Source organism: Camponotus floridanus, unplaced genomic scaffold (genome assembly GCF_003227725.1).
Source record: "Camponotus floridanus strain SB8 unplaced genomic scaffold, Cflo_v7.5 scaffold20, whole genome shotgun sequence".
Lineage (NCBI taxonomy): Eukaryota > Metazoa > Arthropoda > Insecta > Hymenoptera > Formicidae > Camponotus > Camponotus floridanus.
In genome coordinates this window covers 2,191,948-2,210,523 of record NW_020229326.1, presented here as the reverse complement: position 1 = coordinate 2,210,523, position 18,576 = coordinate 2,191,948, and the positions used below count along the sequence as shown (strand labels likewise).

The 18,576-nt window shown below is 38.0% G+C and overlaps 2 protein-coding genes across 7 annotated transcripts; both read left to right on the top strand.

Annotated features, from left to right (window-relative positions):
- The first annotated feature begins 101 nt into the window (after positions 1-101).
- Positions 102-2,915, top strand: LOC105249955 (polycomb group RING finger protein 3). The gene is made up of 5 exons (XM_011255773.3): positions 102-354; positions 551-850; positions 938-1,083; positions 1,162-1,305; positions 1,393-2,915. Exons 2-5 carry the CDS (start codon positions 574-576, stop codon positions 1,522-1,524), a joined length of 699 nt encoding a protein of 232 aa, XP_011254075.1. The 5' UTR covers positions 102-354; positions 551-573; the 3' UTR covers positions 1,525-2,915.
- Positions 2,916-3,027: 112 nt separating this feature from the next.
- Positions 3,028-18,267, top strand: LOC105249954 (protein draper). Of its 6 annotated transcripts, none has more exons than XM_025408295.1 (19): positions 3,028-3,169; positions 3,289-3,381; positions 11,012-11,219; positions 11,386-11,512; positions 11,682-11,850; positions 12,771-13,017; positions 13,325-13,445; positions 13,522-13,659; positions 13,748-13,927; positions 14,012-14,339; positions 14,694-14,801; positions 14,979-15,143; positions 15,447-15,653; positions 16,458-16,613; positions 16,703-16,879; positions 16,993-17,103; positions 17,256-17,462; positions 17,557-17,727; positions 17,800-18,266. In XM_025408295.1, the coding sequence occupies exons 3-19, from the start codon at positions 11,101-11,103 to the stop codon at positions 18,075-18,077; spliced, it is 3,009 nt and encodes a 1,002-aa protein (XP_025264080.1). In that variant the 5' UTR covers positions 3,028-3,169; positions 3,289-3,381; positions 11,012-11,100; the 3' UTR covers positions 18,078-18,266. The 6 variants fall into 6 exon arrangements, with proteins under 6 accessions (XP_025264080.1, XP_011254072.1, XP_011254074.1 ...); XM_011255770.3 differs by having other exon boundaries at positions 10,982-11,219; XM_011255769.3 differs by having other exon boundaries at positions 3,036-3,381; positions 10,982-11,219.
- Positions 18,268-18,576: the final 309 nt, after the last annotated feature.

Genomic DNA, 18,576 nt, shown 5'->3' with positions numbered 1-18,576 from the left:
TTTTGATGAGAGCGCATAAAGCCGCGCATGCGCATCTACTCATATAGAGCTGCGCATGCGCGTCTATCTATATGGAGATCCACTGATTCACCGGATTCACGTTCTTGTCGGACAGCGCCGCGATCAGTCAGTTTCTGTCAGTTTCAGTCATTTCAGTCCGTTTTGTTGTCGTATATAAGTCACGTTTGTACACTAAGTTGTTTTTAAACCAAATTTTTAGTGAAATTTTTATTTCCACAAGTGATTTATCTGAAAATCGAGATGCTACGGGATACGCGGAACATCTTCCACGCGAAACTTTGTGACAAATAAGCTGGAGCGCAAGACCACTGTGTAATCACGCTCGAGATTGAGGTTAGAATCCAATAACCCACTTTCTGATCGCTTAGTACGCTGAATCATATCCGCACGCCTCTCGAAATGAATTGGGAGCAGCAATAAATTAATAATCATTTCGATTTTTCTCCCTTTACTCTCATTCGTTTTGATAATCTTTGACATTCTTGTCGATGTCTGTGATGCGGTCTTATTGGCAAAATTATTGTTTTAGATTATAAAATCTCTCTCTATTAAATGGTGATTATCGGTGCCATGGAGAGAAGGATAAAACTAAAAACCTTAAACAGTCACATAACATGCAAAATATGCCGTGGGTATTTGATAGATGCTACCACTGTCACAGAATGTTTACATACATTCTGCAAGAGTTGTTTGGTAAAGCATCTAGAAGAGAAACATACCTGTCCGACTTGTCAAATTGTCATACATCAGTCACATCCACTTCAGTACATCAGCTTTGACAGAACTATGCAAGATATCGTCTATAAATTAGTTCCCGATCTTCAAGAAAGTACGAATCTTATTTTAAATTTCAACTCGTCCATATGTAAGAAGTATATTTCTTTCTAGATATTAATAGAAAATCTTTCTTTTTTAGATGAAATCAAAAGGGAAAGAGAATTTTACAGAGCCAGAGGTTTAGCTTGTCCCAAAGATATATTACCCAATGCTGGCGAAGTCGAAGAAGACAGGGCTAATGCGGATGCGCATGCAGAATCGGATTATCATCGTACCGATGAACAGGTTTTTACAACATTGATATACATGTTTACGTAAATAGAATATTCGATTAAGACTTGTATTAATTTGTCAAAATTTTAGGTTAACGTATGTTTGGAATGTATGAATGCTAGTTTAAAGACCCTAAAAAGAAGATTTATCAGATGTTCAGCCCAGGCTACAATCACACATATGAAAAAGTTTATCGCTAAAAAGGTTTTGAGCGGTATGGAAAAATATAGAGATGTAAGTATTATTGTATATTTGATAGATATTGTAGGAGAATGCATTATTATTATTTTCATTAATTTGTCTGTATTTTGTATTTGATAGATCGATATTTTGTGCAATAACGAGTTATTAGGTAAGGATCATACATTGAAGTTTGTTTATGTGACAAGATGGAGGTTCCGGGACCCACCTTTGAGGTTACAATACAGATCGCACATAGATATGCAAGATTAGTTTTTTTACATTCAAAACATACAAAAAAAGGATGACGCAAAATCTGCTCCTACACTTGTACAATTTTCTAGTTATATTTCCATCTTAACTATCGTAATATTTATTTCTACATTTATCTGCCAAGCATTTGTGCCGAGTTTTAATCAGACAATTTAGATTGTGCGCAGCAAAATGATATATCGATTTTGAGATATATTATTTGATATCAATAGTGGCATTCCGTTATAAATATCGGCACATTGAGAAATATGAATGCTATTATTAATAATCGAAGATTGTTTTTATCGTATCGTCAATCTTTATTGTACCAATTTACGAATTACTTGTAGCTTAAAATCTCCATTTATTCTTAGAGCGCAAAATTCTTAACACGATGTTTGACCATGTTTAAGTGTGGCACATAAAGGGAACATTGTGACATCTTAAGAGAAAAGAGAATCCGTATTTCTGATATGCGGTGATACGCACAAAAGTCTTTTTGTAAATATTTAACTACCACCGTATTGCGTATTGGATTCTGGGCCTTCAGTTTCGGCGAACATGCCCGCAATCTTTTCTCCTAAAATGCAAAAAAAACTTTTTGCATTTTACGACGAAATAAAACCACAGATCCTCAGATCCTTTTATGAAAACATTTGTTTTCTATGTACGCATATCCATTTGTGCATATAGAATATTTTTGACAATTTGAACACATAACATGTTGCGCAAGCTTTGTACTAGGTAAAAGAAAAAATCGGGTCTGAATATTCGGACTTTTTTAACTTTGTATGTTTATGCGCCGTACATATTCTAATTGCGTCTCGAGTTTCTCTCAACACCGATTTGCGATTGAAAGAAAAAAAGAGAGAAAGAAGTAATATTCGATGGCAATATATTTTTTAGAAATTCGTCATTGATAACATTGTGTTGAGCGGAATGCGTGACGTTCATCGCTTGTAGTAAATAATGTTGTTTCATCCGACATTGTATTAACCTTTAGAAATCGAGAAATCGAGATTTTTCAGCTCAATTCAATTAGCTAAGATTGGTCTCAGTTTCTTTAGATTTCTAGAATATCGCTTTGGCATACGTTTGAAAATTCAAAGTCTGGGAAGGCTGTCAAAAATCTCGTCCGATTTCTAAAGGTTGAAAAAAAATATGTGATTGTATATAAATATTAGAGAAAATCGCACAGTTTGCCGAGTAGCGGCATCGCAAGAATACTAGAGCTTGTACATTGTACACTGTGTATATGTGCGCGTCTCTAAATTATTAAATAAATATGTTTTGTACAGTATTTCGGGAGCGGTATACGTATTGATTATAGCGTGTCGATTCATTGGAAATTTATAAAAAAAAAAGATGTTTTGATTGCGAAGATGTAATATAATACAGCAAAATTATGCGCATGCGCGCTCTCTGGTTTTATTCTCTGGAAAGAGTGGGGTGCTCGAGCGAGGGAGAGGAGGGAGGGGGAACATATTAACAGCCGAGAGCGAGAGGGGAGACTGGCCGGATGTTAGTCGAACGTCTTCGGTTTACTTCAGTTGAATGAAAGACGCCGTGGCGTGTTTACATTTCTTTTACGCGCAACTCTTATTACGTTATCTCCGTTGTGTAATTTCTGTCGCATATCTCGCACGCGGCGCATTATAATGAGAAAGTGAGTAAAATTGATTTTTATTTTCAATGTGCGCGATCCCCTTGCGATTGCAATTTATTGCGCGCAACTTTGCCGCAATGTTGGAGCAATAAAAACAACGTGCGCCGATCTGTTCTCAGTGGAAGAGCCACGTTTCTTCTGCGTTCACCGTAATTGACCAGTAGACAGACTTCGTTGAATCCAAAGAGTTCCACGCAGCAATCGGCGATCAGGTTAGATATTTATTTATTTAGCTTATTTTTGAAAAGTCACAATGTATAAATAGAACGTACTGGCAACGTAAAAGTGAGAGAGATACGCGAAGAAGTAGAGGAAAAACAAGATTTTCATTATGCAAGATGCGCACTTCTCTGTTGCTCGATCTACCGGCGATTGAAAGTCATTAGAATAAATTACTCAAAACTTTACATTACTGTAACACATAGATAAGACGTGCAGTGCGGTGAATTCTCATGCACGTCTTTCGCTACGCTTCACTCTGATTGTTCGAGCTTTAATCGGTGTTAATTGCCACGATGACGAGAAAGCGTTGCTTTAAGTGTTTCACGACAGTTTAATTACTAGACTACATCTATTTTATATCTATATACATAAATGTTTGCCAGTTCGTTCAACGAGAAACTTTACACAGCTGGCGGTCCAACTTTTATTTCGCTCATTTCGACCGTGTAGACATAACGATGAATGTGCAACAACCGTATACAGTTTAACGAATCGGGGAAAATGCATTCGCGTGCGTAATTAATGACGCATATATAAATTAATAGCTTGAAAAATATATTTATAGCCGACTCGTTAATTTTGTCAGCGATTAATGGACGAATCGAGATGCCCGCGCATAATATCAGATCTAATCTCTCAATCTAATCGATTTAATCTTTCAATTGACCGTATTTATTTTTATCGAAACTTTATAACATATTTCTAATTTTATATTTTATATCTATAAATATTTTCCATCCGTTTCAGGCATAGTATCACGTGACAATTATCAATAATTTAAGATTATACTCGAATTACACTGTATAATATATACTCTCAAACAACAAAGTCCTTGGCTCCGGTATGCACACTCTCGTACGCTGATTATTCCGTGACGGAGAAGCGCGTACTTTACTCTCCGGAGTATCGTCGACTTGAAAAATTCGGTCGCTTAGCTGCTCCTCGACCGGTTTTCTCTCGATCCTTCTCTCGCCAAGTTCGCCAATGTCGGTGCGCTTTGCTCGATCCTTACCTGATGAGTCGCGCAGATCTCGCTGGGCCTTCGTACCGTACGTACGCGCGTTGCAAAATACACGTACAGATTCCTTGTAGCGAGTCTCGGCGCGCGCAGACTATTTTTGATACCGCATCAGTAATCACGTCTATTTTTATCCGCGTCGTGTACGCGCGAAATCTTTTTCGGACATTCGCGAGATTCTTCCTCTTTATTATGAATTTGAATCCTAACAACACACAAAAGATGTCCAAAGATTATCAAGAGGATATCCAGAGGACAGAAAATATCCTTTGGCTGTTTTCTAGATATTCTATGGACATTTTTTGGACATGTGTGTTGTTAAGGAAAGATAAATAATATGAAAAAAATGCAGCAGCATTATGTTATCAAGTCTATCTTTTTGATGGGATCAGCTGTCGCAACAATAGCCAGCCGCGAATTGCAGATGTTTTTATTTTTTTTTCCGGGAAGGAAACTCACGACGATCACGTGTAAGCCGAACATAGATATTAATATAATACATGTGCTCGTGCAAAACGCAGGATGTTGCAATTCCGTCCTTATTACGTAAAAATATCTAGTTTGTGTGTGGCCAAACTTTTTCCTCCAATATTAACATTTTTATTGGTATTATGAGTGACTTTTTACAGGCTTTGAATGATGCGTACAGAAGGGATGTTTGTATGATAATATGGCCCAAATGTGGTCCCATCTTGGTACATGGGTCGTTAATCATCTGTTTCCGTATCGTACATACCGAGCCGATGAATCATTTATATTATTTTTTGCTGTGTAAACGAAATTTATCTGTTTATTCGAATTTTTTTTCTCTCTCTCTCTCTTTCTTTTCTAACCGTAGACTTTGCGTTAACGTAACTTTCAACGATGATTCAACCATCGATAACCTTTTGACTGACGCCGTTATTGTTGTATGAATTAAAGTTGTGCGTCAATGTCGCACGAAGGTAGCGCGGAACAATGACAAGTCGAAGACAAAGGAGCGTTCCATCGTCAATGCACATCTCATTTATTCAACTCTGTCGCGAAAATCGAAGGTATCTCAAGGTATCTCCATGATGCTGACAATCCTTCCATGAATGTGCGCACACAACGAGAACACGGGAAAGATCGTGTTGCTCTGCGGTCGTCATAAAGTGCTGCGCTACGTTATTAAGGGAAGAAGAGAGGGAAATAGGGACAGAGAGAGAGAGAGAGAGAGAGAGAGAGAAAGAGAAAGAGAAGGCCGTGAGAGCGCGAGGGGAAAGGAAGTTGTGGACAGAGAACGGAGCTATTCTACCCGCATGGCTACAAACCAAGTAGAATGAATGCAGACCTTCTCACGAACATGAATGGTACGCGAAAAAAATGAGATGTATAAATACTGTTACCACATATATATATATATATATATATATATATATATATATATATAAATATCTTTACAGAGAGATCTTTGCGAGAGATAAAGAAAAGAAACGTGGAGTACTTTTACTCTTAAAAAAATTCGCCCTATTGTGTGTGCGAGAAAAATACTTGACGTTGGATACGCGAGGATACACGGTGATACAGCTAGATCGCGGTTATGATGATTCACGCGATTATTACTGGAAGCCCGGAAACATTGTTTAGTGTTTAATTACCACAATAATGGTGATCTTTGATCAGACGGAAAATTTACGCGCTGAAACGTCGCTCGCGTGAATTCGCGAAATTTTTCAACAACTTTTTCACGCACGCGACTCGATTTTCTCTGCCGACACAAATAGAACTTCCGGCCGATCGAGACGACTCGAAACGATTCCGGCCGTCGTGTATTATGCATCGAGTGATTAAAGTACCCACGCATGTTACAATATGACGGTGACTCGGATTTTCCGAGTATGATACGAGTGTCGGCAAGTGCGCGTCAAGGCTATGTTCACGTAAAACGTACGATTGTCACGGTTTCCAAGTATAGTCGCAAGTCGCGAAGCGTCAATTTCGCAGAACACCTTCTGCGTATTCATTTAGACATTTTAGACCATCTTACGCATGCACGTACGAGTACATCGTACTTTGACACTCGTATTCTCACCTCAACGCCACAATTAGTGTAGAGTTTTTATTCGTCTGACTCGAGAGGTGACGTTCATTTGTCCAGAGTTTTCTTAAGTCAAAGTTCACGGACGATGTAATGTAAAGTGCTTCATTACGAAATTTAAACTTTGTACACTTTAAGTCGTTCGAAGGGATATCGCGAACCATCGGAAAGAGTCAAATCGATCGATACGCGAAAACAGAATCACGTGGCTCCTCTTTTCTAATAATAATTCGTGACGATTCAGTCAGCTTTCGTGGTAGCTCTTGCAAATCGCTGCTTAGAAACATTTGGTATAAATGCGATATACGACCATTTTCCTTACACGGTTTATACCCACAGATTACGCGTTGCGAAAAGAGCTTTGATGAAACGTTTCGATAATCGAATCATCCATAATTAATCCACCTATTTCGTGCATGCATTTGCGTTCTAATTAACAAACATGCTGTACATGTTGATTACCCATTCTTTATTATTATTATCAGCACTTTGATATTGTACGTGGAAAAGTAGGTCTTTTAAAAAAAAAATTAATCTTTGGAAGTTTGTTCATTTCAACGCGGACTCTGTCTTTGCGCGCATATAAAAATATAAAAATATATGTATATGTATATAATTTTTTTCGAATTTAAGTTTGTAGATTATGATTTGCACCTGTTTGTGACAGCGTTATTTTGTCGGTTGCGATGACTTTCACTGTTGCGATACTCGGCTATTATGTAAGAAAAGCAATTCATTCAACCACGGAGGGTTGCTACGCAATTTTTTCAGAATTTTTTTCGCCAAATTCCTCTGTCGCATTTCGAGCGAAATGCGTTAATACATTCATTTTTACGAATGTATTTATGTAAATCTAAAACATTGACTTTTTTTTACCGACTAAAGAAAGAAATAAAAGGCTCATCGTCGCGTGTTATTGCATCTTAAGGTACTTATCGCGATTCGATGCACAACGCTATCGAATGATAAATTTTGCCAGTATCGACTTTCGGACCTTTTAAACAGCATCAAATTTAATCTCACTCGTATTTAATGACTTGATCGAGGTGTAAGATGATAACTTTGGTGAAACGTATATTTACGATGTTAGAAACGTATAAACAAACACAATGTGTACAAATGTCATCTATGATGAAAGAAAGTTTTGTTTCACGCGTCGATCTTTTGTCATACTTCTCAGAAGTGACTTGTGTACGTATGCAGCTAATTGTTCGATAATGAGAAACTACGCAAGATGCCCTAGCGTATCGCTATTAATTCCGAAAGTGGCTTATGCAGTTTAGCGGTCTTTCGTTATATTCTCTAGCCTGGGATCGAGCTAACGCGTTACAAGTGCATTACATAATTTTGTTTTCGCCTTATTAACGTAACGATGGAAAGTGTGCCGCAGCCAAATTCTTTTCCAAATACGAATTAACGGGCGGAATTTTTATTTTTCACGACTTCCTTTTCGATTTGAACTTATTCTACGAGGCGGCTACGGAGCCGTGACGATTCGAGTTTCCCGCTCTCTAAACTCCGATTCGTGCGTATCATTCCTCTTTGTGCGTTCTCACGTACGCAACGAGCCATAAATGACGATAATGAATAGCGAAATGCACACGTACATCTATGTCCATATATCATTTATTTAATCTGTCGCATATCACCGATGGTCCATCGCTAACGTCGTGAAATGTACAGCGATTTCGCGATCTCGCATATATCTCACCCATTAAACATATGCACAAGACAGATTTGTGTCAGATGGGATTGCATTTAACGTTAATTACACCTCGTGTGAACGCGTACCAGTATCGCTTCGTGATCATCAGTCGTTGGATTTTTTCGCATCAATCATATAATCGCGCCAGAGATAAACGTTAGAGATAACGATAGTAGATACGTGTTATAAGGTGCGGTTAAATAACGTAAGGATAAATTAGTCGGTCGCGATATTTTCTGCCAGTTCTCTAAACCAGTTCAATAAACTTTTGAAGGGGAAAAGAGTCGAAATATTCCTTCAACTCATGACAGACAGTTGTCTAAATAAAAATCAAGTTTTTTTTATTTATTATTTTTTACAATCTAATTTAGGAATAAAAATACTCGTGTTATTTAAAAGTTTATCTTAAAGCTGTTGTATTATAGCTCGGGACAAATACAATTTCATCTCCTTGAGATTATTTGCATCAAGACGATTCTGTAACCGAATATGTTTGTTATTCTATTTTTTCTTCTTGATACGATTTATACGACTAATATGGCTCTTCTTTCGTAGATGTTTTTCTCGTTGCTTATCGCCCTTTATCGAATGATTCTCGTCGCGGCCTCGTAAGTCGACTCCCATAATCGTCGTCCCTTTGTCCGCGTACAACCGAGATCCCGAGAGAGAACGATGCACACATACATCCCGCGGATAAAGTTCGAGATGCATCATTTTATCGCAAACTCGCCCCACATCCTGTGACTCGTGTCCGCACACAGGCTCGCACCTACGCCGCAAAGTCCCTGAACTCTTTTTTTCCACGTAAACGAATTAATTCTCCCCTCGTACGGGGTCGCGTCAAGTCGAAGGGACGAGTCCCCCTTCGATCGCGGTAGACGAAACACGCACATGCTCCTGTTGGAATTCGGCTGTACGAAAACGGCGGGTCGGTCGCTTATTTCCGTTCGATTGTGTCGAATGACGAAACCCGGGAATATTTCAAGCTACAAACACACGAAAATTTTTATCGAAAACTTTCTTTCCTATAAAACATTTTTATCTTCGAAACATCATCGACCTCATCGTTTTAGAATATTAACGAAAAGATTTACATTTGTGTGCATAATGAAAAATTTTTTTTTATTTGAAAAAAGACAAACAACAGGCGTAAATAAAAGCATGTACGTATGCGCGCGTTTCATCATCGGATACCGTTTTAGACTCGTGCGATCCGCTCGTGTCTAACACTAGTCGTTCGCTAATGCATGACTTACGTCATTAAATGAATTTCGTGAATTCACATACGTGCGTGCACGCGTAGCTCGCACACACTCTTCTCACATGTCTCGTTTGACTCGGAACAATCGCGTTACGTTCACCTCTTTTCTCGCCGGTCTCACTCACGAACTCGTAACTGTCGGTGATAGGTACAGTTATGTAAAGACTTGAATGAGCGTACACGTGTTTTGTTCGCCCGTCGTGACGATAATTATACCGATGCCCAGAGTTTTTACGCACAAAGGAACAAATTGTGTCGAGCTGCATTTCTTCACATTCCGAGAGAAACCACGTTTTTCCGGATGTTTCAGAAAAGCTACAGCGCACAATCTTCCTTTTGTCGAGTATATTTGATTATAAGTAAATAAAATGATAAATAAATTTTGTTTGAATTATCGGAATAAAAATCCGATAGTACGAAATAATTATCGCAGAATATAATAATACTTTATCCTCAAAATGTTATATCCGATGATAAAAATTTTTCCAGTATTGATTTACAGATTATTCTTTAAATTTTGTCGCATGTTTAATGCCTTGATGAAGATAAAAGGTGTGACAACTTTGATAATATGTATACATAATTTTAAACACGATGTATACACGCATAGTGATAAAGAAAAGTTTTTTTATTTCATGTATGGCTCTTTTATTCATATGATTTTTATACGATTGACCGCTTAATAAGGGCGATCGAATTGATCTTATTGTTAGAAGATTACCGATTAACCTTATAGCATTTTCGGTCGCCGTTGAAGCGAGTCGGTTGATTTGCAATGTGAATCATAGCACGAGTCACGTCATGATAAAAACGTAAAGCAAACCGTATGTTCAACACGTGCGCAGCCTCTGATTCATGTATTTTACACGCTCGCAAGAGCACTCATTTCCGGTCGCGTGAACGCGCGATTGAAATTTCGCCCGGTAAAACCTCGCGGAATCCCGATGTCCGTCGACCAGCAGTGCTCATCGATATTTCGAACGAAAGATTTCTCGCAACTCGTTGCGATATCGACACGCGTCCTCGTTCGATAAAATTATGGCGCTTTCTCGACAACCCTTCGATAGAAAATCCTTCGCGATAATTTACCCGCAATTTTACCATGTCGCGCAAAAAGAAAATACGATGGATATTTTCCGCGCTAATTGATAAAACCATCGAGTCTTATCGGAGTAACGTTGCTTCTCATTACATATAGCATAGAATACGATAGCGTTCCAATTATCGCAATTCGAATCCGTGAGTTTGTTTATGTTAAATCAAGATTTGCAACTGGACACTCGTATGATACCAGCCTCGTCAGTATCGATCGTGATTCATTAAAAGCAGAGTGCGAAGTATAAAGTCGAGTAGACGAGCGTTCCTGCGAAGAGAGCGCGATAGAGACCGCATTGTAAAGCTCGATAAAACGCATAATTGCCTCCTTTCGTGTCTGGTTAGGTATGCAACGTTCGTGCGTTTTGCGATCGTTCGCGTAATAATTCGCAAAGTAAATCGCGTTGTTGCGACATGCCAGCGCGTTGTAACACGACACATTTTACTTTCAGGTCGGGTCAACAACGGGTTTTTTTTTCCAGAGCGAACGTTTGCGAACGAACGCGAGGAAGAGCGATAATGCGATCGAAACGACGATAAGGTCAGAATTTTGATCGCCAAGTTCAAAGTCATGTATCGATCAGCTGGAACGAGGTCCACGGTCTGTCGGCTGACCGCGATTGTCACCGTGATTATCTTGGGAACAGCGGCGGCTCTCGAAGGACCGAACATATGCACCCGGCAAGAAACGTAAGTATCGTATTCCATCTTGAATAATTAATTAATTAATTCACGGAATGGGAGTAGGAATGGGATACGCGCGTTCGGTGCGACCGTACCGAATATTCGCTCGACACGCTCGAGTTTTCGCTTCTATTAGGAAAATCTATGGAATTCTGTTCAATTATCTTTTTAGATACACGATAACGGTGAAAGTATCCGAGCAGAAACCTTATACCGTGCGAGAGAACACGTGGTGCTTCAGTTTCCCACCGAGATGCTCCAAATATAAAGTTGTCTACAGGACGGTTTACAAGGAACAGGTGTGCTATTTTCCAAGAAATTTACTTTCTAAATTTTAACGAGATCTGATTGGGAGAAAGAAAGAGAGGGAGCGAGAGATTTGATTGTTTCGCTAATGTTTTTACAATAAATGTGGATCGGAGAAAACAAATTGTCGCTTGTAATATGTATTACGTGTGTTTCTTATAGGAACTGGTGAAACAAAAACCCGTAGAAGAATGTTGCAAAGGCTACACGCAAACCACAAACGGCAACCGTTGCATTCCTGTCTGTTCCGACGATTGCCGCCACGGTACTTGTATCGCCCCCGATATCTGCAAGTGTGAATCGGGATATGGCGGGCCGTTGTGCGACTTCAGTAAGTACAACCTTTGTTCGATAATAATAACGCGCGCTTTCTATACATTTCTCCGCATATATGTCGGGTTCACGATTCAATGTACTCGAATAAATAGTAAGGATAATATAATAATAAATTCTAGCAAGGAGAGTATAATATGTATAGAGATAATTTTACATCTTTATCAAGTTTGTGTTTTATGATATTTTATGCAAGAAAACAAAATTTAAACATCCAGGACACACACTTTGGAAAATATCTGAAAATATACAAATCAATTTTAATGGCAATACGAGTCAATGACTCGTATTGCCATTAAGATTCGAAATATAAAAATAAACAAATCAGTTTTAATAAAATATAAAAATAAACAAATCAGTTTTAATAAAATATAAAAATCTATAAAAGTCATTGACTCGTATTGCCATTAAAACTGATTTGTTTATTTTTATATTTCGAGTCTTAATTACGAGTCAGTGACTTGTATTGCCATTGCTCGTATGGCAATACGAGTCATAATGGCAATACGAGTCAATGACTCGTATTGCCATTAAGACTCGAAATATAAAAATAAAAAAATCAGTTTTAATGAAATATAAAAATCTATAAAAGTTATTGACTCGTATTGCCATTAAAACTGATTTGTTTATTTTTATATTTCATTAAAACTGATTTGTTTATTTTTATATTTCGAGTCTTATATATTTTTAATAGTCTAAAAATATACTTTTATTATGACTGAGAAAGACAATATTAGTTATTTTTATATCGATTCTGCCTCTTCCTAAAAATCGAAACATTCATGTTTAAGAATTATTTTAAAAGACTGCCAAAGAGAGAATAACTAACGTGCAATTTTGTACGCCAACGAGGCTGAAAAATTGGTTCGAGCGGTGTAAACACGAGGTGATTTATTTTTAACTTTCCCGTATGAACAGAATGCCCGTTGGGTAAATGGGGCAGAGATTGCGAGATAAATTGCAAGTGCCAGAACGGGGCCACGTGTGATCCGTTCGATGGCAAGTGCATATGCACGAGAGGTTGGACCGGCGTGTACTGCGATCAAAAGTGTCCTCCCAACCGATATGGGCAGGATTGTGCCGAGGAATGCCGTTGTAGAAACGGCGGTAGGTGCCATCACATTTCTGGCGAATGTCACTGTGCCTCCGGTTACACCGGACCGTTGTAAGTATTTTTTCTCGATCCTTGTTTCCGACAATATAATATACAATACTATCAATGATTATAATTTATCTTATCTACTGTCACTCAAATAATCATATCTATTCGGTCTTTTTTTCTCAGAAAGATATGATTACGAACATTTTATGGTCTTAAAAAGATTCTTCATTTTAAATTAAAAAAGAATTAAGAAAAATTGAAATAATTTAGATAAAAGAGAAAAATATTTTTTTATTGACTAATAAGTATTTTTAAATGATACATAGTTTGATCACTAATGATGATCGCTAATGACTATTGTATTGCGCAGGTGCGATGATTTATGTCCATTGGGTAAACACGGCGAAGAATGCAAGTCGGAATGTCGTTGTCAAAATGGCGGGTCCTGCAGTCCATTGACCGGCGAATGCTATTGTACCCCTGGCTGGACGGTAATCAGAGATTTTGTACAATTTTCGATATGAAATATACCGTGTAAAATTATTTAACGTAATGTCTGTTATGCAGGGTTCGGTCTGCGCGAATCGATGCCCGGAGGGTTTCTGGGGCAAGAACTGTTCTCAAACCTGCGACTGTTATAACGATGCTAGTTGCCATCACGTGACGGGAGAGTGCCAGTGCAAACCGGGCTTTTACGATGACAAAGTAAATATTCGATTAATTGTATCGTAATGCGATGTTAAATTGCGTGGTTAATATTATTTCTCTTTTTTTCTTGATACGCGGAAAACAGTGTCTAAAGATCTGTCCCGCGGGTACGTTCGGACTAAATTGCGCAAATAATTGCACTTGCGAAAACAATGCCATCTGCATTCCTAGTAACGGGACCTGCGTATGCAATCCGGGCTGGATAGGTAAAACATGCGGCCAACGTGCTTGCGACGATGGTTTCTACGGACCCAATTGCGCAAAGGTGAGGCTCTGTTTCTCGTAACAATATTCCATTTAAAATTTTCACGACACCTCGATATTTTATTAAACTGAATCAAATTGTAAGATTTGCGAATGCGAGGATGATCATACGGAATTGTGCCATGCGTGGACCGGGCAATGTTCCTGCAAAGTGGGATGGGATGGCGAGACCTGCGCGAGGCCGTGTCCCTTCTACACGTATGGCAAAGGTTGCCAGAATCGTTGCGACTGCAAGAACAACGCTCAATGTTCACCAATCGACGGCTCTTGTATCTGCGCGGCCGGTTATCGCGGCAAGGATTGCAGTGAATTGTGCCCCGAAAATACCTTCGGCGAGGATTGCGCGCAGAAGTGTGCCTGCAAAAACGGAGCCACTTGTTCTCCCGAGAATGGACGCTGCAACTGTACTGCCGGTAAGCGTAATTTTATGGCTGTAATCCAAGTTGATGTAATTATAAAATTTCATTTGGAAGACTTGTTAGAGAAAAGAAAGATTTATTATTGTTATCGTTTTATTCGAAAGTCTTATCAATGTTATCTCTTAACTATTCTGCATAATATTTTGCATGTATCAAACGATCCATTTTGTTTGATATTCTTCATATGTTTTCCGTCTCGTCGTAGAGAGCTCGTCTGTAGAATTTATAGTCGTATCTATTATAGAAACATTTTTATTAAGTCTCTCAATATATTTCCGATGAAGAAGATATTATTCGACATCGGTAAGTACGAGAAGCAAATTACACGTATCTATGACATTTTGCCAGGATGGGTTGGTGTACTGTGCGATCGTCCATGCGACGACAAGTCTTACGGCAAGGACTGCGAGAGCAAATGCAACTGCTTTAACAATGCAGCCTGCAATCCGCAAAATGGTAAGGTGCTTGGGTGACGATTTTTTTTCCGTTCGTTATTATTAACGCGATAAAGTTTCACATCGTTTTAAAGAAATGTACAGACAATTGTGCGCATAAGCGTGAGATATAGATTCTTAACTCCTTTTCCCTGCACTTGCACCAAGAACACGCGTTATCTTATCTATACACACGCAGGCACGTGCACGTGTGCGGCTGGTTTCACTGGCACGCTGTGCCAGGATCGTTGTAAAAAGGGCTTCTTCGGGAAAGGATGCGATCAAATTTGCGACTGTGTTGAGGAAAACACCGTTTACTGTGACTCCACCACCGGGCGTTGCAGATGCAAGGCAGAATGGCAAGGTTTGTTGCGTCCGATATTTACATGAAAATTATGTATATACAATCATCGAGACGTGATAATCATTTGTCGTTATCGAATAAAAAAATTATTTAAAAGCAATTATAAAGCAATTACAATATAAACAGAAAAGATTGTTTTGTGACGCAAATATAGCTACATTGCGTCCATTATCTTAATTCAGAAAAAAATAGTATATAAAGTAAATAAATGATAAATGCTAAATAAATGATAAAGATAAATGCGCTGTTTTATGCAGTAAGCGAAGAAATCTCGAGACAGATTTTGCTTTAACATTAAAACAGGGATTCGATGCGAAACAAAATGCCCGGAAGGTCTTTACGGCGAAGATTGTCACTCGCGTTGCGAATGCATGAATAATAGTTCGTGTGATCCCACGACCGGAAGTTGCGTCTGCGCCAGGGGCTGGGAAGGTCCCGATTGCTCGCAACCCTGCAAAGAAGGATGGTACGGAATGGGATGCAAAGAGAAATGTCCGGAAAAGATGAACGGTAGGGATTTTCACGTTTCATAGATTTCATATCTCTTGCATGTGTATGTGTGACAATTCGTTCAAATAACTTAACTATATATAACAGATTAAATTGCATGATTGCGTCTTTAAACAATTAATTGTGCTTAAAACAAATAGTTTGTGTAATCGCATTTTTGTAGTAAATTACATTTAACATGTTAATTTTTTGAATGTAAATATATAAATGTATACGCAGTCTAATAATATCCTTTTATAATATATAAATCGAAACACTTGACCGATCGATTCCATGGAAATATATCTTTACGTAAGTTTAATCATCTTGCCGTAATATATATCGCAATTGGAGGAATATTAGTTAGAGAATATGAGTCAATTAAAGTAAAATTATAAGATTCATTTATATAATGGCATTTATATACACATCCGGAAATGTAGATAACATGTTTGAGTGTGGATTGCATCTTACGTACTTTGCGGTACAGTTATAACAAAATTCGAAGCAGAGAAATAATTTGACCGCTAATTGCGCAAACGCTGACGTAAGTGATAGTCATAAACTTTATTTCTTGCTCTTTGTCACCGACAAAGTTTTTATCTCCTCAAGTATTTCAGTGAGTATTTCAATTAATCATTATTTTATCTATATTTGACGGCTAAGACGAATAACGAATAATGAAAATAATTACGACCACAGATAATATGCGTTAAAAAATAGAAAAACGCGAATACAGGAAAACATAAATTTAATATTTAAAAATAATATTTTTTAATGTAAATCCTCTTATCATATAAACTCATTATTGTTTTTTTTCTCTAGGAAACATGACTTGCGATCATGTGACTGGCGAGTATGTTTGCCGTCCGGGATACCTGGGTCTGACTTGCGAACATCCGTGTCCCACGAATCGTTATGGGCTAAACTGTGCTAATTATTGTCACTGTAAGAACGGCGGAGAATGTCATCACGTGACAGGCAAGTCGAAGATCCTTCTCGAGCTTTTGAAGTGTCGATCTAATCGTATGTTTATGTAAGAGATCTTGATCGATTTGTTTCCAATTCAGGTGTATGTCAATGCCGACCTGGCTGGCAAGGCAAGTTCTGTCAAACACCATGCGCGGAGGGTACGTACGGTGTAAATTGCACGCAGCATTGCAAATGTCAAAATGGTGGAAAATGCCGATCCAACGATGGTCATTGTCGATGCGCGGCGGGATGGACCGGAACTACGTGTACTGAGAGTAAGTTTAGGCAATTATAGCGGACATTGTAACGACAAAGAAGAATATATGTTGAATTATCAAAATATAATCGAATATATGTTGAATTTAAAAAAATCATTTGCCGATTTTAGTTTGCCCCGAAGGATATTATGGTGATCATTGCATGGAACCTTGCGAGTGTAAAAATGACTTCTTCACATGCCATCCGGCCGAAGGCTGCATCTGTAGGCATGGATATACAGGTACAAAGTATACCTGAGAGTATATATAATTAAGTATACTTGAGTATATATAAAGTATACTTGAGAGATTAACTCTATATGTGAAAAGAATATTAAGAATATTCTTTGTGTTTCAATAAACTGTGTTAAATATTTGACGAATATTTTTTCAGGTGAAAACTGCGACGAACAGTTATTCTCCCGCAATATTCAGGAGAAAGAAGAGGGAGGATACGGACACATTGTGGCAGTCATATTTGCAGCTATAATTGTAATTGGCATTTCATTCACTGGATGGATGTATCATCGTCGCAGAGTAGCTGATCTCAAGAACGAAATAGCTCAAGTGCAATATACAGCCGAGCCTATATCTCCGCCAGGTAATTTTTTTTACCTCCTGTTTAAAGATTTCTATCGTTGAGAAGTCAAATTCCCTTTGAGCAATAAAAATATAAAGTCTCCCTCTTATCGTAGAACGAAACCAATTCGATAATCCCGTGTACGCGTATCAAGGTTCCTCAAAGTTTGACGACGGCACTACTACTTTACTAAACAACTTCCAATTCCGAAATAATCTTCTTAAAAATATAAATACTGAGAAGGCTAAACTAGGTAATTGCACTGACGACGAGGACGATTGTAAAGGTATAGTATACTTGTTTACGACGAGATAAATAAAATTTTACGCAAGTATAATAATTTTGTATTATTGCTCAGGAGCGTACGGATTGCAGTATGACCTGAAGAATAGAGATGCTGATATGGGAAATCCAAATTTGAATGTATACCACAGCATCGATGAAATGGACGGTAAGAAAGTCGAACATGTCTACGATGAGATTAAGCAGAACAACGAGTCGGAATACGATGAGTTGAATCAACCACGGCCAGTAAGCTGGAAACCGCATTCGAGTCGAACAACCAATGGCTTTTTGCCGAAATCGCGCGACAATCCTGGACCTAGCACGGCGACAGAAAAGGATCTGGAAAGTTAAATCTAAGGTTCTTGCGCAACGTTCCTCACTTTCAACTGCCCAGGTTTGGAATAGAACTCGTCTCCATTTTTTATTCGTAGACTGTGTCCTTTCTATGAATGAATCTGTGGTATTATTTTCATCATTGTATTATTTTCATTTCGAAAAATTTCTTAAGTCTCCATGAAGGAAGAGAAAAAATATTATTATGGGTAATTACTAAAATAATTTTGTTGGATAAATAGGAAAAATATGTTGGATATTACATATATAAATATATACATATACACACAAGGTCCCATTTTAATTAGAACAGGCTAATATCTCAAAATGATAGGATTTAAAAAAAAATTTTAGACAAAAATTGTAAGGTTTCAAGACTGTTCTAATTAAAATGAGACACCCCGTGTCTGCAAACATGTAATCCAACAGTATTATAATGAATATATATATTTTTAAAAAATTTTGGATTTTGATAGAAAAATTTGTATCTCTGAAATTAGAATTTTTATCTAATGTG